The 21,660-nt window shown below is 48.5% G+C and overlaps 1 protein-coding gene across 1 annotated transcript in view; it reads right to left on the bottom strand.

Annotated features, from left to right (window-relative positions):
• Nucleotides 1–21,660, bottom strand: part of tenm4 (teneurin transmembrane protein 4) — a 233,562-nt gene that overhangs the window by 55,464 nt on the left and 156,438 nt on the right. The window contains exons 18-22 of the mRNA XM_061216776.1: nucleotides 20,866–21,082; nucleotides 13,158–13,277; nucleotides 6,495–6,756; nucleotides 3,154–3,421; nucleotides 1,681–1,824 (exon numbers count right to left, since the gene is read on the bottom strand). Of these exons, the coding sequence (XP_061072760.1) occupies nucleotides 1,681–1,824; nucleotides 3,154–3,421; nucleotides 6,495–6,756; nucleotides 13,158–13,277; nucleotides 20,866–21,082 (1,011 nt within the window). The remainder of the gene's footprint in view (nucleotides 1–1,680; nucleotides 1,825–3,153; nucleotides 3,422–6,494; nucleotides 6,757–13,157; nucleotides 13,278–20,865; nucleotides 21,083–21,660) is intronic.

The following is a 21,660-nucleotide window of genomic DNA, read 5'->3' on the forward strand; positions in this document are numbered from 1 at the left end:
GGGTCAGGCCTGGGGCTGTTTTCAGTGTCAGACACTCAGATTACACACCTTCTAGACGTTCTCTCTGCCTCCCAATTGGCTGGAGTGAGAGTGTGTTATATTACAGCCGCACTCTGCTTTTAAGTTGTCCGCTGACTGGTATGAGACATAGCGCCATAAACATCTGAACCGAGGAGACAGATCATTGTGACAGCCTTTCTCTTTTCCACTTTCCGTTACTCCTCTTCGACTTCAACGTAACGTTCCGGCTACGAGAGGTCACACACAGTGGGACTGAAGTGGCAGCAGATTGTCCGGGTTCGGAAGCATAACCAGTACAGCGCAGCACTAGGAGGACAACATGGCTGTTGGGTTTTATCAAGCGTCTGCGCTGAGGAGAGGCCCCTGTGGGTGCCAAACCCACCACACCTGCACACCCACCACGCCTGCACACCCACCACACCTTCACGCACACACACACACACACACACACCACGCCTGCACACCCACCACACCTGCACACACACACACGCACACACACACACACACACCATGACCACACACACACACCATGCCTGCACACCCACACCTCATTTCCTCCTATAAGTCCAGACCGGGCCCTTCTACTCTGAGAGTGAAACAGACACCTCGGCTCCCACCGCCCCATCAGCCAATCACAGCCAATTCCCCCGAAATAAGAAAATGGGCCTGTTTCAGCCCATCAAAGCCAATGGCAGAAAATTCGGATTCCACAAAATAAATAACAGCCCTCTCTGTCCGCGAAAATGACACAAAGCTATTACAGGGAGAACAGTTCCTGAAGATCCGCCGATTTCTGGCACCCCTGGTGAACTCACTATACCTCAAGCAAGTTTGTTACTCTGAGATAAGGGACTATTGCTTCAACATGTTTTCAGAAGGTAAATGCATCAAGCTGACATCCATCCACCATTAGTAGGTTTATATAAGATATCTTTATTGTCTGGTTTTTTTTGCTCTCTAACAGGAAATAAAATGTAAATGCACACACAGAAAATGGCCATTCTAAAGGGTACATGTATTCTACAGCACACCACACAGACAAATCTGTATGCTAACAGGCCTGTCTATAGAATGTGTCAACACATCTAGTGAGGCTATTGATGATAACATTACAGTCCTTCATAAGCACGACATAGCACATTCAAAGGCAGCACATAACACTCTCATAAGCACGACACAGCCATTCATAAATACTTCCATCAATCACCACAAATTAACACGCATGTTACATCTCACTGATGCAGTAATTGATATTACCAGGACATACCAAGTGACACAGAGCATTTGCAGGTACTGATATAAGCATTTATGAATGTCTACGTGGTGCTTATGACTGAATTGTATAGCTCTAATGATGGATCACTCACATACTCTTATGAACCATTTTTGCCGATTGATGAATTCATCACACGATGTTCATATTAATGGGAATCAGAGAAATATATGGAAACGTAGGACCCAGGAGTTAGGGTCAATTCCACTTACATTTAACTGAAAAATCGTCTTTGATTAAATAAATTGTAAGTTGAAATAGTTTAAGTAGTTTCAGCTGAAGTGGAGCTGACCCCTACTCTCACGAGAAGGGAAAGCAGCTCGGTGATATGAGGTAAGAGGGGACTTTCACTCGAGTGTTGTGGCTGTGGTGCTGTGTATACTGACCGCTCTGGATGTTGAGGGCGTGGTGTTTATCCAGAGACCAGCCCCCTAGGTTAGACGCACTGGTCTCATAGCCCTGCAAGACGGCCGTCCGTTTCTCCCACAGGATGAAGTCGGGACACGACTCGTACTCATACCCCACCGAAACTGCACAAGGGGGAAACATATGGCGTGAGATTCAGACACCAGAAGAGGCACAAAACAGTCAGCACTGAAGGGATGAAACCTTTTGGTTCTTTTTATTTTGAAAAATGATCCAATTTTCTCTCAATTTGGTCAGCATAATTGTGTTCGTGCTCATCGCTCAGATCTTCACTGTCAGTTCAAGAGAGTGCAGACAGACACGCTCTCTCTAAAACATGGAATGTCTCACAGTGGAACTTAATGTGTAGCTTCCCAGCAAACACAAAATGTTCTCACAATGTTACTGGAATGTTCTGTCAATGTTATAACATTACCACAACATGAGAACGTTTTGGTGTTAACTGGGTTGTGCAGGGCGGCATGGATGGTGCAGTGGGTAGCACTGCCGCCTCACAGCAAGGAGGTCCTGGGTTCGAATCCCTGTCGGCCGGGGCCTCTCTGTGTGGAGTTTGTATGTTCTCCCCGTGTCTGCGTGGGTTTCCTCCCACAGTCCAAAGACATGCAGGTTAGGCTGATTGGAGAGTCTAAATTGCCCGTAGGTATGAGTGTGAATGGTGTGTGTGAATGGTGTGTGTGCCCTGCGATGGACTGGCGACCTGTCCAGGGTGTAATTCCTGCCTTTCGGCCAATGTATGCTGGGATAGGCTCCAGCCCCCCTGCGGCCCTGTTCAGGACAAGCGGGTTAGGATAATGAATGAATGAATGAATAGGTTGTGCAGGAAGACTGCAGTCTCTTAATAGACCAGCAGGGGTCACTGGTGCACAGTGAGTAGAGGACACATACTGACTGAAAGACCTCCCATCTCCAGGTGGCGCTATTGCCAAATAGTCCAGAATTAAAACCAGACTGTGGGCCTCATCCACACACTGGAACACACTCATACATTAAAAGATTATTTTGTTAAAACAGGTGATTTCGGGTCTGAGTGGCTTATCCTATTACAGTGCTATGGATGAGCCCCATGGTCTGGTATTGAATCTGAGCTGGGGCAATGCTGACTATAGCTGGAAGGCAAGGCAATGCAATACAGAGTCTCGCCCAGGGATGGAAATCAAGCAGGATAATGGTCTCGTTACACACTAAAAACCCCTGATGGTCAATCGGGTAAGTTTGTCTATTGAGGCTATTGTCGATACAACCCCAACTAGCAAACAGTGATGAGAGCCGGCAGCCGACCTCACAAGAAGAGCTAGTCCACACTCCCCCAAATCAATGGCCGAGGCTACAGTGTGCATCGGAGTGTGAGCACAATCAGCCATGCTAAATTGAGGAGAAAAGTGGGGAAAAAGAGATTAAAATTAAAAAGGGTTTGCCTCCCCCCCACTTCTCACCGAAAGCCTCGCACAGCCCGTAGACCTTCTGGCTGTACACGTCGGTCTTGTCCCACAGGAAGTAGTGCGAGAGGTTGGGCCCGGCAGCGAACCACTTCCTGAACAGGCGGCCCTCCACGGCGACCATCAGGTGCACCTTCATGAGGTTGAAGGGGATGGTGGCGTGCGTGAGCGTGATCTGCAGGACCGACTTATACCCCGGGGTCCGGCTGCTCAGGTAGCTCAGCCGAACGTCCGTCCCCGGGACACGGATCTCCTCCTGCAGCGTCTGGGAACGAGAGCGGGGAAAGACCAATCAGAACCATCGTAAAAAAGACTTTTCCCACCGGAACGTCCGCCGCTTTGCATCGTGGGAATCGTAGTCTTGTAGTCTTTGATTAATATAACTAGTGCTAGAGTTGCTGCATTAAACTCTGCCAAAATAATTCCCAATTCAACCCAATTATTTTGTCATTGTTTTGGTAAAATTTAGCAACGATTATGTTTGTAATTATTTTCCATGTACTGTACTTTATATAAACGTGCAAAATGTCTAGTCTACAGCCAGCAGGGATTCCCATAATGTCGCGATAAGCAGAGTAATGACTGGGCTTTCATTTATTAGGGGTGCAGGCATTGCAGGGAGGCAGACACCCTATTGCGTTTCCTGGTGTTATTATTATTCTCTCTTCCATCATTCAGCTGTGGCCGAACCACCTGGTCGGCCCTTCTGCATCCTGGCACGACTGACCCAAACTGCAAATGACAAACTACAGCGCTTTGACTCATCTGGCATTCATTTCATTCATGGGGCGGGACCCCTTGGGTTTAAAACAACTACTGTGCCCCAGTTATTGAACCAAAACAATTGGGTGTGAGTCTATGTGTTTGTGTATGCGTATGCGTGTGTATGTGGGTGTGTGCATACCTGCGTGTTTGTGTATGTGTGTGTGACTGTATGCGTGTTTGCGTGGCGTATTTTTATTGGTGCTTGCATGCGTGTGGATGTTTGTGTGTGTGTGTGCATGTGTATGTGTTTGTGTGTGTGTATGAGTGTGTGTGCGTGGCCATTTGAGTGTGTGCATTTGTGAATGGTTGTGTGTGTGTGTGTGTGTGTGTGTGAGTGCGCGCGTACAAAGCACAACACAGTTTGTTCTTCGTAATGATGGGAGAATATGTGCAAAATACTCAGCTGTGTTTGTGTGTGTGTATGAGTGTGTGTGCATGGACATTTGAGTGTGTGTTTGTGAATGGCTGTGTGTGTGTGTGTGTGTGCATGTGTATGTGTTTGTGTGTGTGTGTATGAGTGTGTGTGCGTGGCCATTTGAGTGTGTGCATTTGTGAATGGTTGTGTGTGTGTGTGTGTGAGTGCGCGCGTAAAAAGCACAACACTGCAGTTTGTTCTTCGTAACGATGGGAGAATATGTACAAAACACTCAGCTGCAGCCCCTCCACACACTGCAGTGCTGACAGGAGAGGAGGTTGAGGGCAGAGACAGGCTCCCATTACACGCCAGATCCGCCATCGCCACCCCGCCGACCCACAATCCTCAGCACCGCCTCGGCTGCATCACCGATGTCACCTCCGCCCCGAGGCAGAAACACACCCTCGCTGCAGACCAATTAGGGAGGCCATTTTCTCAGATAGGTGAGACGCTGGTCGTTCGGGTCGTTTTGGATACCCACAGGTTTCTGATTTAAACACTCAGATTTAAGTGCTCTGAAAGCAGCCCTGTGCGTGCTCTCGATTGATCAGGACGGACCCTTACGAAGTGTCAGCGGGGCGATCGATGTCCCTCGGTGGGCCCGAGAGGGCTTAGGGCGGATGAGAGATGGGCTGGATATTAACTGACTGCTCGTGTGTGCCAAAGGGGCAACTTTCTCCCATTAATCTAGCAAAATGGAGTGGAAAACACAATAATTAGTGGATATAGGCGCTGAGATGCTACAATTACCTACAAGAACAGAGCCGTGATCCCTGACCTCCGACACCCAGCTTCCGTCAATAGAGGAGCCACGTGATGCACGATTGTTATTTTTTTCCTGAAAAGATGAAACCTACGTTTCTCTGCAGTGACCTCCAGTGCGGTCATCGCTCACGTATAGAGCTGCTTTCTGGGAATTCGAAGACTGCAAACTGAAATCGCAGCAGCAGCACTGAACCAGGTCATTAATCTGAACCGTTCAATGAACCCGGTCAGCAATGTGAGGTGTTTGTCAAGTACTTCTCTAGGATGTAGACGTGGGCAAAGCAAATTAGCAGGTGGAAATCTGGAATAATAATTAATTAATTTGACTGATGATCATGTTTTGCACATGTCCTTCACTGATACAGGTGGATAATTGTTCTCAGACCTGGGATAGAATATGCTAAAAGGATAAACCTGCAGATTGATCGCCACACAAAACAACTATTTTCACTAATATTAAGAAATTATTTTCTTCTTGTTTTAGGAAGATATTTTATAGAATTTTCTGAGCAATCTTGTCCCATGAGCTAGACACAGTCAGCAGTGGATTCCACATCACGAGTGGGTGAAGGAAACAGGTGTGTGGAGACAGGTGTGTGGAGACAGGTGTGTGGAGATAGGTGCGTGAGCACAGGTGAGTGGAGACAGGTGTGTGAGGACAGGTGAGTGGAGACAGGTGTGTGAGCACAGGTGAGTGGAGATAGGTGTGTGAGCACAGGTGAGTGGAGACAGGTGTGTGAGCACAGGTGAGTGGAGACAGGTGTGTGAGCACAGGTGAGTGGAGACAGGTGCGTGGAGACAGGTGTGTGGAGACAGGTGTGTGAGCACAGGTGAGTGGAGACAGGAGTGTGAGTACAGGGGTATGAGTACAGGAGTGTGAGTACAGGAGTATGGAGTACAGGAGTGTGAGTACAGGGGTATGAGTACAGGTGCATTGGCACAGGAGTGTGAGGACAGGTGTGTGAGTACAGGTACATTGGCACAGGAGCGTGAGTACAGGAGTGTGAGTACAGGGGTATGAGTACAGGAGTGTGAGTACAGGAGTATGGAGTACAGGAGTGTGAGTACAGGGGTATGAGTACAGGAGTGTGAGTACAGGAGTATGGAGTACAGGAGTGTGAGTACAGGGGTATGAGTACAGGAGTGTGAGTACAGGAGTATGGAGTACAGGAGTGTGAGTACAGGGGTATGAGTACAGGAGTGTGAGTACAGGAGTATGGAGTACAGGAGTGTGAGTACAGGGGTATGAGTACAGGAGTGTGGAGACAGGTGAGTGGAGACAGGTGCATTGGCACAGGTGTGTGAGTACAGGTGCATTGGCACAGGAGTGTGAGTACAGGAGTGTGAGTACAGGGGTATGAGTACAGGTGCACTGGCGGAGCCGGACTGTCACCTGGATCTCGGGGACCACGGCGCCCCTCTCGGAGCAGGACCCGGCGAAGGCGGTGAGGGGGGCGGGGGTGACCACGGGGCTCGGCCGGGCGAAGCTGCTGAGGTCACAGCTGGGGATGTCGTTCTCCTCGTGCCGCATGACGATGGTGTCCATGACGAAGAAGCGTCCCCACGGCAACCACAGCGTGTGCTCCTGGGTGATGAACGGGGAACGCTCGAACCGCAGGGCAATGGCCACGCCCCCATTGCTGACCAAGTCAAAGCTGCAACCAACCGAGAGAGAGAATTAAAGTGGGTGTGGGGCCCAGCTCAATATACCAACTCCCCCCAACATAATAATAATATGTTATTTAGCTGACGCTTTTATCCAAAGTGACACTTGATTAGACTAAGCAGAGGACAATCCCCCACGGAGCAATGTGGGGTTAGGGCCCTTGCTCTATGGGTGCATAGATCTTATTGTGGCTACACAGGGCTTGAACGACATGCACCTTAGCCCCCCCCCCACCCCCCCCACCCCCCACCCATCTTCCAGGACAGGCTGAAAACTCACCCCTTCAGACCCACTCTTGTCTTTCCCACCCCGACTCTCCCCCCACTGCCTTCCCACCTTAATCCACACTCGCCTTCTTACATTACAAAAAGACGAATACAAATAAAAACAGTAATGCGTTGCCTATTTTGCAAAAGAGCCTTAGCCCAGCAGTCGGCATTAGCGGCTAATTCGGACAAAAAGGTTTCACTCGCAACGATTCTGACATGTCGTCGTCTGAAACATCGGGGCGCACCGACCAATGAAAGCACTCGCCGCGAATCGCTCAGGATAAAAGTTCCCGCTAAGTAACCAAAGCGTGGAGACTTTCATTGGCAGCTCTCCCCGAACCCTTAAAAATTCAGTCAAACTCAATTCACTGAGGCCATCCATCATTCCGGTGCGGAGAGGGGGAGTGGGATCACGAGGGGGGGGGGGGGGGGGGGGTGTTTGTGAAGCACAGCGAGCTGCCATTTAGAGGAGAGAGGGTGAGAAACGACAGTTAACTGGAGCGCACACATCCTGCAGCGGAGAAACAGCGCGCCCTGCTCCTCGACCGTTTTATACTATAGCACACGTGCAAACAGCTCTGTGCAGGTTGTGTTTAATGTGCAGCGCGTTCAGCGGTTGCCAAACGCATCTGCGAAGATGTCGGGAACCATCTCGAAATATGTCAAGTGTGTAGTTAGCAACCATGGTTAACTGGTGATGCGATGTGGAATAACGGCCATTCTTAAGATAGTTCTCTTCCTGTTGTACAATTTCAACAGCAGACATGCAGCAGTTTTAATAGACATGATGGTACTGGCATACTTTATCAATCAATAAATATTAAAAATACTCTATCATTTCTATCAGATATGGGATTATGTAATGTGTGCAACATGCCGCTAAACGTTCCGGCCGTGAGAGTTGCACACAACGCAAATCACGTATACTATGCCGACAACGCACAAGTATAAAACAGCCCGTAGGGTAAAAGCCCCAGAACTCCTCTCCTTGGTACGGAGGAGTGCTGGCCAGTGACAGGGCTCTTCTGCTCACTGCAGACTCCTGTGTGAGTCCTCTCCCTGTCTCTGCCACAGGGACGCTTTTTAACAGCCAATTAGCGCCCGGATATCTGCCCCCCCCACGGAGAACCGCAGACTCCATTTCGGACCCCCTTCCGCTGTGGAATTAAGGAGGATCAGCAGAAGCGGGGCCAGTAATCCGCGGATGCTAATTCCGCAGGCGTTCCCGAGGCCCGGCACGGATGGGAGCAGAGCGGAACGCTGCTATAAAAAGCCAGACGTGCGGCGAGCTCTGATTGGCCGAGGCGGGGAACAGAGGGCCGGATACGCCCGTGACTGAGAGAGGAGGGAGCGTGACGCATCATCTTTCAACTCACTCACTCACTCACTCACTCACTCACTCACTCACTCACTCACTCACTAACTCACTAACTCACTAACTAACTCACTCACTAACTCACTAACTCACTCCCTAACTCACTCACTCACTCACTCACTCACCAACTCACTCACTCACTCACTCACTCACTCACACACTCACACACTCACTCACCAACTCACTCACTCACTCACTCGCTCACTCACACACTCACACACTCACTCACTCACACACTCACTCACTCACTCACTCACTCACTCACTCACACACTCACTCACCAACTCACTCACTCACTCACTCACTCACTCACACACTCACTCACCAACTCACTCACACACTCACTCACACACTCACTCACTCACTCACTCACTCACACACTCACTCACACACTCACTCACCAACTCACTCACTCACTCACTCACTCACTCACACACTCACTCACCAACTCACTCACTCACTCACACACTCACACACTCACACACTCACTCACTCACTCACTCACTCACTCACACACTCAATCACTCACTCACACACTCACTCACTCAATCACTCACACACTCAATCACTCACTCACACACTCACACACTCACTCACTCACTCACAAACACACTCTCACACATAAATCAAACATGAACAGGTTCGGCAGGAAGCGACAGAAACAGCCAATCAATAACAGAGCCAAAGGGAGTTATCAATCAGTAGCGCAGGCTACTTCCTGGGAGGCAAAGCTTTAGTGCCGTTACCCAAGGAGCTGGGCCTCCTTAAGTCACGAGGAAATGCAAAGCTACCACAGCAAAAAGCGTTCCGTCATAAAACGACCATTTACACACTTACCTCACCAAACCCCCACCCCCAGCTCTGCAGCAGTCCAGGAGACTAACTGTGCCAAGGAAAAACTACTGCAAATCAATGGATCCATTTTGAAGTTTACACCTTAGTAGTTTTTTGGGGGAAATTGGGCTCAGACAGGCCTGGAGATGCTTGTCATGAAGCCAGTTGGAGAACACTCCAGCGCAAACTCCTCAAACTCTTGGCCCAGCTAAGTTTTTTCTGAAAAGGCCATTTTGACAGCTAACCCCTTGGACACTAACCCACACCATCAAAAAAGTGGAGAGAGAGCCGCTGTTTCTAAGTGGATGAACAGGTGCAGCTGTGATTCACACGGCAGTGAAGCGGAGTACAGATACTGTGTCAGAGGAACAGCTGCAGACTGGGTGAGTTCACAGGGAGGACTGAGAGAAAGAGAGAGAGGGAGGAACGAGAGGGAGAGAGAGACAGAGAGAGAAACAGAGAGAGGGAGGAAGAGAGAGGGAGAGAGAAACAGATAGAGAGGGAGAGAGAGACAAAGAGAGGAAGAGAGACAGAGAGAGAGGGAGAGAGAGAAAGAGGGAGAGAGAAAGTGTGTGTGTACAGATATACTGGGGCTTAGGGAACAGCACAACAGAGAGAGAGAGAGACTGCGGGAGGAGAAGGAGAGAGTAAAGACAAAAAGAGCAAGATAGAGGGATAGAGGGGGAGAGAGGGAAGAAAGAGAGAGAGAGAGGAGTGAGGTGGACAAGGGGAGGGAGAGGGAGAAAGAGACCTTTCTTGGTTGTGGGGGTTTGTTGTTGTTGTAATTAAAGTATCTCAATCCTTTTACAGTACAAGTTTACTCGTCATGCAAATAAAGCACATCTGAATTTGAATTTGAGAGAGAGGGACAGGCGAAAGAGATGGAGAAAGATAGAGGGGGGAAAGAGAGTGAGAGGCGGAAGAGGGCAAGAGAGAAACAGCACTAAGAAATTGAGTGACAGGAGAGAAGAGAGAAGAGAGGAGGGGGAAGAGATGAGGAGTGAGAACAGACTGAATGGAAAGACACGACAAGTGAAGGGATGAGAAAACCGGCATGAAAGAGAGGAGATGAGAGAGGGATGAGAGGGATGAGACGGAGGTGATGGAGCGAGAGCAGAAAGAGGGCAGAAGCTCTTTCTCTTTCAAAAGAGAGTGTGGGATGGGGGAAATGAGAGAGGATACAATGCGGAGTGGAGGATCTTCCTCTTTTGCATTATCTTTGAAGATGGCGCTGACCGATATCGATGTTTGGGAGTGGAGTAGAGGAGCTCGAGAGCACGGCTCTGACCGCTGCTATGCGTTATTACGAAGCACCGTCCTTCAACCGTAAAAGGGCTTCCAGAAGGTGCTTTTAAAAATGCAGACCCCAGCTGGGAAATATTACACTGTAATCTGACACATGATTTATGTAGTCGGAGCAGAAATCCAAAAAATAATCCGTTTTTTTTCCATTATTCAAAAAATAAAAAATAAAAATAAAAACATAAAGCCTGTAGTTTTGTAACAGTGAGAGAAGCTAGCCGGAGTCCACTTGAGGAAGACAGATGTAATTTTGGCTTCATTGGCGACGGTCCAGTCAACAAGACTGCACCGAAAATATGGATCTTCACCCAAATCTATTTTGATGGCTCCCGCTTTCCAAAAATACCCGTCATCCATCGACAGCAATAACAAAGAAGCGCTGGACTGGCTTTCTGGGCGACTGCACTGCTTTAACATACTGCAGGATGGGACAAATTAAGAGGCTATTCGTTTATCAATGTTATTGAGCGCTCTGTAGCCTTGCTTTGGGCATGCGGGGAGCTGCTTTAGCGCCCGGCGCGCGCGGCCGTACCGCCTGTGATTTATTGTGCGTGACTGGCTCTGGCTCACTGAAAACACCTGCGATAATACCGCATTCAGCTGCACGACGATGATCAAAGCCTCCTTACTCCAAGGTCGTCTTAAGCCTTCCTTTACAACCCGGTGGAAAACGCTTGTTGGTGTGAACACACCCATGCACACGTTCCCCACGGTTATTCATATTATAAAATAACTTTTAAAATTAGTACTAATGAGAGTTCTGCCACACACCGCAGTCAGCATTGCCAATTTTGCGCTGTTGTTGCTCGCAACTTTTCTTAGCACCTCTGTTTTGTGATGTGACTGAATGACAAGTCTTGCAGCAGTCAACGATTATTTTAAGGACTTTGATTAACACACAAACACACCACCACACGTGCTATTCATCACTGTCTGAGACGCTGTAAGCTGTAAGCTCTGCCGTGCCCAGGTCCCATGTTATTGAGAACTTGTATTAGGGTTTTAATAGGGGCTCAAAACAATAGTATAGCACTCGTTTTGATTGGTTGAAAAGGTACAAACTTGAGAGTACCTAAGGCATTCATGGGATTTGACAGTAGCTACGGCACTCTTGGGACTGAAAGGGTTAAATGAAATAGGAAATTGATAGTTGAAAGGACACGCCATGCTGTGGAAGTAATTATGTCACGATGTTTTCCGTTTTCTCCGTTTTAATGGAATATGGGGTCCACATGCTGTGACCTGCTGTTAATAATTTCCCAGCATCACCCAAGGTAATTTTGCTGGCCTTAGCAGCCGGATTTGAACCCGCACGCACCCCTGTCCTATCTGTTACACAGGCTCTCTTCCAAAAGCCAGCACTTCACCTCAGCGACTCCTCAATGGTGCCAACCGCCCGGCTGAAAGTTACATATTTTCAGCACTTACAGATATGAAAGCATACTTAATCTTTATGATCGAATTTGTGCACCAAGCGCACCAAGACACAGGCAAGCTTTAAAGTGCACTTATTTTTTAGTATCGGAGGAGATGGCATAAGCCTTTTATGGCCCAGTTCAAAGAGCTATTCACACTTTTTAATGTGACCACTGGAAACAAAAACATAATAAAATAAACACCAGCAGGACACAAGTCTCCGTCAAGATCAGTCACGTACAAACGGGCAAATATGTAATGTTTTACAGTACGGACATTATCAATGCCCTGGTGAACTAATTAGTCCTTGGCTATGGGGGAAAACACATGGCTCGAGTGAGAATTGAAATCTCACGGTACTGTAGCTAACTTTTGTAGTACTGCTCCCAGCAATACAGCCAGACACACAAAACAGAGAGAAACAAAGCGTACTGCATCAACTGGAGTTTGAAAAGTGTAGATTAGTCAGGGGTGGGACTGTGTGTGTGTGCGTATGTGTTAACCCAGTATGGACTAAGGTGCCCTATAGAAAACCCATAGAAAGGCCTGGAAATCACAATGCATTTCAACAGTCATGAGTCTTGAAAAACAGTCATATGATCAAATACAACACTGGCGTCGCATCAGCAAAGTCCTCACTTTGCTGATGTCTGGTCATTACATTACATTAGTGACATTTGGCAGACGCTCTTATCCAGAGCGACGTACAGTTGATTAGACTAAGCAGGAGACAATCCTCCCCTGGAGCAATGCGAGGTTAAGGGCCTTGCTCAAGGGCCCAACGGCAGTGCGGATCATATTGTGGCTGCACCGGGGATCGAACCACCGACCTTGCGGGTCCCAGTCATGTTCCTTAAGCACTACACTACAGGCCACCTTTACAGTATGGTCAGTTTGGGGGATGGTATACAGAACTGTGTATAGGCTCCTGTTGTCAGGACAGATAATTTGTCACTTTAAGTGAGGACTGGATTCATCTTAATTACACACAATTAAAAACAAAAACTGGGGTGGGGCTGCCAATAAGGCGTGTGTTTGGGGCTGGGGGGGGTTAAAATGGAGAGGGTGTGGGTTTTAAAATGGTGTGTTTGGGGTTGGGGGTGTACAGGGACAACAGAAACACAATGTAAGGGAGTGAAGCTTTGTATTCCCAGCATGCACCTGGGCCAGCGCTGACCCGGGCGGCCATCTTACCTGCCGTCCTGCCGGGTGATGGTGTAGCCGAAGGCGGGTCTGTTGATGAAGCTGATGTTCACGCCCACCAGGGGGGTCCTGTCGGAGGTCACGACCTGTCCCCGGATCACGCAGGCGTGGCTGAGGAGAGAGACACACACATCCGCTCAGAGGTCCCGTAATGACAGCAGCACCCCCTACTGGTGGACGGGCATAACACATCCACCCAAACGTTTACACTCAAATCACATTTACGATTATTCCCAGGGCATTGCAAGCGCATTTCTGAGGATGAATGCAGGGGTTTCAACAGGGTTAGGGCAACTGTGTGCTCAAGGGCCACTGTGATTGGTTAGCGGATATCGCTCTGGAATGATTTTGTGTCTATTCTGTCTAAAAAGGAGGTCACTCTCCAATTACCAACATCTTTACTAAAGTGGGATAACTTTCTAAAGAACGGCCATGCTATTACACCATTCATATCATAGGACAGGTGACGGTCAGTAGCCTCAAATAACTGAGAGAGGATGGACACATTTTAGTTTCTGTAAAACACTTTTACAGCAACTAAACTTTCACAACTTTTACAGCAACACTTTACAATTTGGCTAATTCATCTCAACTTTTCAAGGACAGGGGGATACTTGACAACGTTCCATAACCTTTCTACGACTTTCCAGGATGCAAATGTTTGCCCAGATTCACAAGGACCTTCAGAACCGCGCGTCGGGGTGAGACAGAGCCAGGGGGTGGTCCAGCACATCGGAAATATATCTACCGGCACAACAGGAAGAGACCGCAGCTCCCAAAGACACCGTAAACAGAGGATAATTCATAATTACAGTAAGGATATCAGGGCGGGAGGCTGGTGTGATGACTGCGGTGGATTTAGCTTTTCCGTTTCCTTTCAGCTTCTACTAAACACGATACAGTACAGACTCTATCAGGATGAGAAACAGACCTCCATGTTATATTATCGTCTAATCATAATACACAAATACGGATTTAACGTACACTGGACTGCATAAAGCGGAGTATCTAACCGTTTTGGGTCACAGGACATTGGCTGCTCTCAGTAATAAAGGTAGTTCATTGCTATGCACGCTGTGGAGTGGCCGGAGCCTCAGCCTCTCAGCTCTGAGAGCGCAGATAATGCGGAGGTGTTCACCTCCTCCATTAAGCCTGAACTGCAGTGATTGCCAGATCCATTGTCTGCAACATCAATTGGCCTTTTTTTTGTGTGTGTTCCAGAAACAAAGCGCGCCATTTGCTGGATGTGCCCCCCTGCTCATTCGCCGTCTCCCCGCCCGGGAGCCAATTAACACCGGTCTTGTAAGCAGGTGCCCTCTGTGATGTCACAGTGCCCTTACTGGAGGCAAGATCGTTCACCTGCAGTACAGCAGTCCCTGGGAAGTGTGCTTAATGCTAATTTAGTCCCATTTCCCTCCCTTCAGGAAGCCATTTTACTGTGTAAAAATGGCACAGAGACGGAGCGCACATCCATGGCGGTGATGTGAAGATCCATCTCTGTTATATTTACTGTGCATTACCCCAGGAGCACACACACGCTGCCTCGCCTTTTGTTGCATTTAATTATTCATGCTGCCAGTTTAATTTAGAAATTCCTGTTTGAAAGGTGAACTGTGTGTGTGTGCGTGAGTGCTCTGTATGTGTGTGTGGGCGTGAGTGCTCTGTATGTGTGGTGTGTGTGTGCGTGTGGGTGAGCGCTTTGTGTGTGCTCTGTGTGTGTGCGCCACGTGTGAGTGCCCTGTGTGTGTGCGCCGCGTGTGTACTCTGTATTTGTGCTTGCGTGGATGTGTGGGGTGTGTAAGTGCATGCATGCGGTTTGTGTGGGTGTGCGTGCGATGTGTGTGTGCGCAGTGTAAGTGAATGTGTGCGATGTGTGTGTGTGTGTGTGTGAGTGTGTACCTGGAGCACAGACACACTGGAACTCTCTTTCCCTGCCCTATGTAGCCGCAGAGGAAGCGGATTCACTGGCATGAAGAGGAATGATTTAAATATTGACATCAAACACAGCCAGAGCCCAGGCTAGGAGCCGAGAAGACTGCGCTCCAGAGGTTCCGCATCGGGTGAGATTACAGAGGGACACGCGCACAAACACAGCCCAAATCCACACAAACACACACACACACAGTGACTGAGAATGCTGTGTTTACCTGCCTGCCTCCCTGCCTGCTCAGACAAAAGAAGAGAAAGAGAAAAGATGGCACCGCGGCTTTATAAATTATACTGACACCGCGCCAGCGCAACGTTACAGCACATCTCAACAGGTGGCCTATATCCCGCACAACAGCATCCAAATGAACCTGTTCACCTCCCACAGCACACAGCCGGTACGGATATGCACTGTGACAAGCCCCGCCACTCAAAACTACAAAAACAACAATGCAACTGAAAACTACAAATACAACAATGCAACTGAAAACTACAAATACAACAGTGCAACTGGGCCAGTGAAGACCTAACAAACACTACTACTACACTATTACTGCTGAGTGCAGTGAATGTGACTGCGGCCCTGGCATCTCTTTGTAAAGTCTTTTCTATGTAATTACAGGGGCAGGAAAATGGAATCAAATGAAATGTCAGTCGAACCTCAGCCACTCCAGGTGAAGGAAACCGGCATTACGAAATTAGCACGCGCGCTCAGCGCCGGTAAACAGGCTACTCAACACGAGTGGCGTTTGAAGCCGAAGACATTTTATGCACTCTCACACTTCACTCAGCGTTAACGGAGTAAACTAAAGAATAATGAAAAAGCTCGTTTTGAAGACAAGCGAACACAGGCTTGATTGCGGATGGCTTAAAAGCCCGCTGCCAAACGGGTCACAGAGATCTGAAACGAGCCTGTATCGCAGAGCTCCATCGGGCGGATTAAGACTACCTCCGCGTTTAACAGCCTCCGCGCCTGTTACATCACAAAACGGCCAGGGCGAAATCGACTCTCACAGCGTCAGTTTAACCGCTAGCAGTGTCAATTCAACTCTGACTCTGAGTGAGTCATGTCTGATTGGGCATTGAGCGGTCATGTGACCAGGCTTGTGTGCCTCATCGATTGGCAGTGTAGGCCATGTCATTGGCCTGCTTCTTGTGGTAAAAGACATCAGTGACATCACTTGAACAGCACAGCAGCAAGAGTAAGTGGTTAGCCAATCAATAGGGGCCAGACCAGGTGGGGGAGGGGGAGTCAGGGGGCAGGTTGGGTGAGGGAGGGGGAGGGGGCTGAGGGGGTAGATTAGGTGAGGGACGGGGAGCGGGGTGAGGGCGTAGATCAGGGGGAGGGGGTCTGTGTGTTCCAGGCCCCTGATCATAATGGCCTGTGTGGGTTTGTGGGATACACAGCCGTAAATGAGGGATGATTTTCAGGTGAGCTGAGGTCAGCATACTCCCCAGCCTGGCCCCGCCTTCTCCTCCTTCATTTATTTATGATGCATTTTATTATGAGAGAGTGGGCTGTTTCCTCCACACACACACACACACAGACACACTCTCTCTCTCCTAAACACACACACACACACACTCTCTCTCTCCTAAGCACACACACACACTGTAATACACACACTTAAATATGCACACACACACACACCCAGACAGAAACACACACTCTCTCTCTCTCCTAAGCACACACACACACACACACTGTAATACACACACATATACTTAAATATGCACACACACACAGCCAGCCAGACACACACACACACACACACACACCTAAATACGCTCACATATACACACACACACACACACACACACACACACTTTCACTCTTTCACACCCACTCTCAGAGAAACACACATATACATAAACATGCTCCCGTGGTCTCCCCAGCTAAAACAGCATCCCTGTTCATCACGCATCCCAAATTCTCAACTATGAAACATCCCAACATGACTGTACGTGCAACAGCCTGACTCTTAAACGTATGCTTATAATGTGGAATATAAGCAAAGCCAACCAACACACTGCAGACATGCACAGAACAGAGAAAATGTATATGTGTGGGTTCGAGAGAGAGAGTGTATATGAGAAAGATCTGACTCAAGTCTGTTGAGCTGAGCTGTGTGTTTGTGTGTGTGTGAGAGGGAGAAAGTGAGAGTGAGTGAGAGAGAGAGATAAAATGCCCTGACAGGATTTAACGCTACATGACATGAGGCACAAACACACGCACACATAAAGGAAGTGCTCTCTACCTAATGACACGCAGACCCTGGCCGTAGCACTGTGATGTGTGACAAAATACAGCAGAGAAGGGTATCCGCTGGCCACAGGGCACTCAGAGGATGGACAGAGCATCAGCTACACTGCGCTAAAAATAGAGCTCAATGGAGCCCACTTCCCTGGCATCGTATTTTTCAGCCTTCGGGGAGAAAAAACAAACACCGCGCAGAGACTTCGACATGTAATGGCGTCTCTCGCAGAATGATCAAAACTCCTCTTTTTGATTTAGGTTGCTCCAAATCATTATTCCTGTGTTTTCTTTTCCTACTACGTTTCTGAACAGAATCAGAAGTCTGCGGTATCTTCTTTTATTTTTTATCTGTGTGTGTGTGTGTGTGTGTGTGTGTATATGAGAGCAAGTATGTGTTTGTGTGTGTGTGTGTGTTTGTGTGTTTGAGAGCAAGTGTATTTCTGTGTGTGTGTGTGTGGGTGTGTGTATGTGAGAGCAAGTGTTTGTTTGTGTGTGTATGTGAGAGCAAGAGTGTTTGTGTGTGTGTATGTGTTTGTGTGTGTGTATGTGAGAGCAAGTGTGTGTGTGTGGGTGTGTGAATGTGAGAGCAAGTATGTGCGTGTGTGTGTGTGTGTGTGTGCGTGTGTGTGCGTGTTTGGGGAGGGAGTGAATGTGTGTGTGTGTGTGTGTGTGTGTGTGCGTGCGTGTGTGTGCGTGTTTGGGGAGGGAGTGGGTGTGTGTGTGTGCGTATGTGTTTGTGTGTGTGTATGTGAGAGCAAGTGTGTGTGTGGGTGTGTGTATGTGAGAGCAAGTATGTGTGTGTGTGTGCGTGTGTGTGCGTGTTTGGGGAGGGAGTGGGTATGTGTGTGTGCGTATGTGTTTGTGTGTGTGTATGTGAGAGCAAGTATGTGTGTGTGTGTGCGTGTGTGTGTGTGTTTGGGGAGGGAGTGTGTGTGTGTGGATGTGTGCGTGTTTGGGGAGGGAGTATGTGTCTGCGTGTGTGTGTGTGTTTGGGGAGGGAGTGTGTGTGTGTGTGTGTGTGTGTGCGTGTTTGGGGAGGGAGTGGGTGTGTGTGTGTGTGTGTGTGTGCGTGTTTGGGGAGGGAGTGGGTGTGTGTGTGTGTGTGTGTGTGTGTGTGCGTGTTTGGGGAGGGAGTGGGTGTGTGTGTGTGTGTGCGTGTTTGGGGAGGGAGTGTGTGTGCGTGTGTGTGTGCGTGTTTGGGGAGGGAGTGTGTGTGCGTGTGTGTGTGCGTGTTTGGGGAGGGAGTGTGTGTGTGTGTGTGTGCGTGTTTGGGGAGGGAGTGTGTGTGCGTGTGTGTGTGCGTGTTTGGGGAGGGAGTGGGTAAAGATTGAGAGAGTAAAGGTGTAAACATGGTGCTGGGGAACGTGAGGGGCCATTAAAGATGCAGAAAAGCTCAGAGTGGGAGAGGCTGGGATCTGACGTGGGAATATAACAAAAATAAGAAGACAGCCTCTCTGATTCCCAGCCCAAGGCACTGCTCTCTGCCTGCCAGGCAGTGCCCAAACCATCAAACTAATATGATTTGGTTTTATTTATTTAGTATGTATACGTACACACCAAACTATTTCCCCCACCCTCCCTGTATTGCTGTGTATTCCCTCCATCTGCCGAACCCCAGTTCCCAGCGTTGCAGTGACAGCTGACACTCCTGTTTACAGAGAATGACACCAGTCTTCACACAGCGTCTGGATATGGGTCGGGCACGTTTGGCCTTTGTGCCATAGATAAGCCTTGTCAGAACCAGTTCCTGAATGCCAGAACACATCGACAGTACAAAAACTCACTTAAAAACTTTTTTTTTTCCGACTTACCTACTTATTCCAGAAATGTTCAGATAAGAGTTGAGCTTTGACTCGTTTTTGAAATATAACTGAAGTAAACAGCACACTGGTTTTCAGAGCAGCCACTCTTGCCCTTTAGGTAGGCTGTGCACCTCCACTTTCCTCTACAGTAGAGAGACTTTAAATGTAGCGTTATTGCTGAATATACACTCAGTGACCACTTTCTTGAGCAGACCTGTGTACCAGCTCGTCAATGCAATGTTATTTATTCTGCCAATCATGTGGCAGCAAGTCGATGCATAAAAGCATGCAACCGTGGTCAAAAGGTTCAGCTGTTTTTCAGATCAAATGTCAGAATGGGGAAGTAGTGTGATCTAAGTGACTTTGACCCAGACGGGGTGGTTTGAGTATCTCAGAAACTGCTGATCTCCTTGGATTTTCACACACAGCAGGCTCTAGAGTTTCCAGAGAATGGTGCAAAAAACAAAAACCATCCAGCAAACAGCAGTTCACAATGTTTGTAAATAACAGCCTATATGACAGCTATAAGCAAATTAATATAAGGACTGCCAGTATCAAGCCAATGAGGGAAGTGTTTAAGAGTGTGTGTGATTGGGTGAATGAGAAGCATCAAGTGTACAGCACTTTGGATTAAGGTGCTATATAAATGCAGGCTATTTATAATTTACCAATAAGGGAATCAAGTGTTTAAGGGTAGCCTAACACAAGGACATAATGAAATTAAGTGTTTAAGGCTATGAGACTATGAGGGAATCCAGTGTTTAGGCTATATGAAGACTATGAGGGAATCCAGTGTTTAGGCTATATGAACACTATGAGGGAATCCAGTGTTTAGGCTATATGAGACTATGAGGGAATCCAGTGTTTAGGCTATATGACCACTATGAGGGAATCCAGTGTTTAGGCTATATGAGACTATGAGGGAATCCAGTGTTTAGGCTATATGAGACTACGAGGGAATCCAGTGTTTAGGCTATATGAACACTATGAGGGAATCCAGTGTTTAGGCTATATGAGACTATGAGGGAATCCAGTGTTTAGGCTATATGAAGACTATGAGGGAATCCAGTGTTTAGGCTATATGAGACTATGAGGGAATCCAGTGTGTAGGCTATATGAACACTATGAGGGAATCCAGTGTTTAGGCTATATGAGACTATGAGGGAATCCAGTGTTTAGGCTATATGAACACTATGAGGGAATCCAGTGTTTAGCCTATATGAAGAATCCAGTGTTTAGGCTATATGAGACTATGAGAGAATTCAGTGTTTTTGCAACAGCTAGCCAAGCTGGAAGACCAATTCCACTTCACTTCAGCCAATTTAAGAGATTAGTTTGAAAATCAATTCAATTTGAAAATGCCCATAATGTTCAACGGGTGACTGTTAAGTTTAATAAATTGCATTTGAATTAATTTCCTGAATATGGTTGACTCGACGCAGTTTTCACCAGACTGGTAAATGGTAAATAGACAGTGTTTACATTGTGCTTTTATACGAATCACTTTAAAATGAAAGTCTCTCATTCACCCATTCTCACACACACACACACACACACACACACACACACAGGCACACACACGGTGAAAGGCTGTCACACAGGGCAGGCAGCAATCGGGTGTCTTGCTCAGGGACACTCCCAGGGCAGGGAATTGAACCGTCAACCCTCTGACTGCCAGTGACCTCCTGACTGAACGTGGCCCGGCGAAACCCACCTGCCCAGGAAGGGGTTGGCTCCGGGGATGATGTGCGTGCTGTCCTTGCCCACCAGGAAGCGCACGCGGTCGTAGAAGCTCTGCAGGTTGCTGTGCGTCGAGGGCGTCTGCGTCTCCTGGATGATGTCCAGGGGGTCCGGGGAGCCGGCGCACAGCGAGGTCACGTGACAGGACGCCTGGAGACAGCAGTCTGGGTCCATACAGTCCACAAGCCCGTCTGCAGGGGGAACACAGGGGTGACGCTCACCAACTGCCCCGCAGGTAACACTCACCAACTGCCCCTCAGGTACTACTCACCAACTGCCCCACAGGTAACACTCACCAACTGCCCCGCAGGTAACACTCACCAACTGCCCCGCAGGTAACACTCACCAACTGCCCCTCAGGTACTACTCACCAACTGCCCCTCAGGTACTACTCACCAACTGCCCCTCAGGTACTACTTACCAACTGCCCCTCAGGTACGACTCACCAACTGCCCCGCAGGTACAACTCACCAACTGCCCCGCAGGTACAACTCACCAACTGCCCCTCAGGTACAACTCACCAACTGCCCCTCAGGTACAACTCACCAACTGCCCCTCAGGTACAACTCACCAACTGCCCCTCAGGTACAACTCAGCAACTGCCCTTCAGGTACAACTCACCAACTGCCCCTCAGGTACAACTCACCAACTGCCCCTCAGGTACAACTCACCAACTGCCCCTCAGGTACAACTCACCAACTGCCCCTCAGGTACAACTCACCAACTGCCCCTCAGGTAAAACCCACAAACTGCCACTCTGGTACAACTC

Source organism: Conger conger, chromosome 13 (assembly GCF_963514075.1).
Source record: "Conger conger chromosome 13, fConCon1.1, whole genome shotgun sequence".
In the NCBI taxonomy this organism is placed as follows: domain Eukaryota; kingdom Metazoa; phylum Chordata; class Actinopteri; order Anguilliformes; family Congridae; genus Conger; species Conger conger.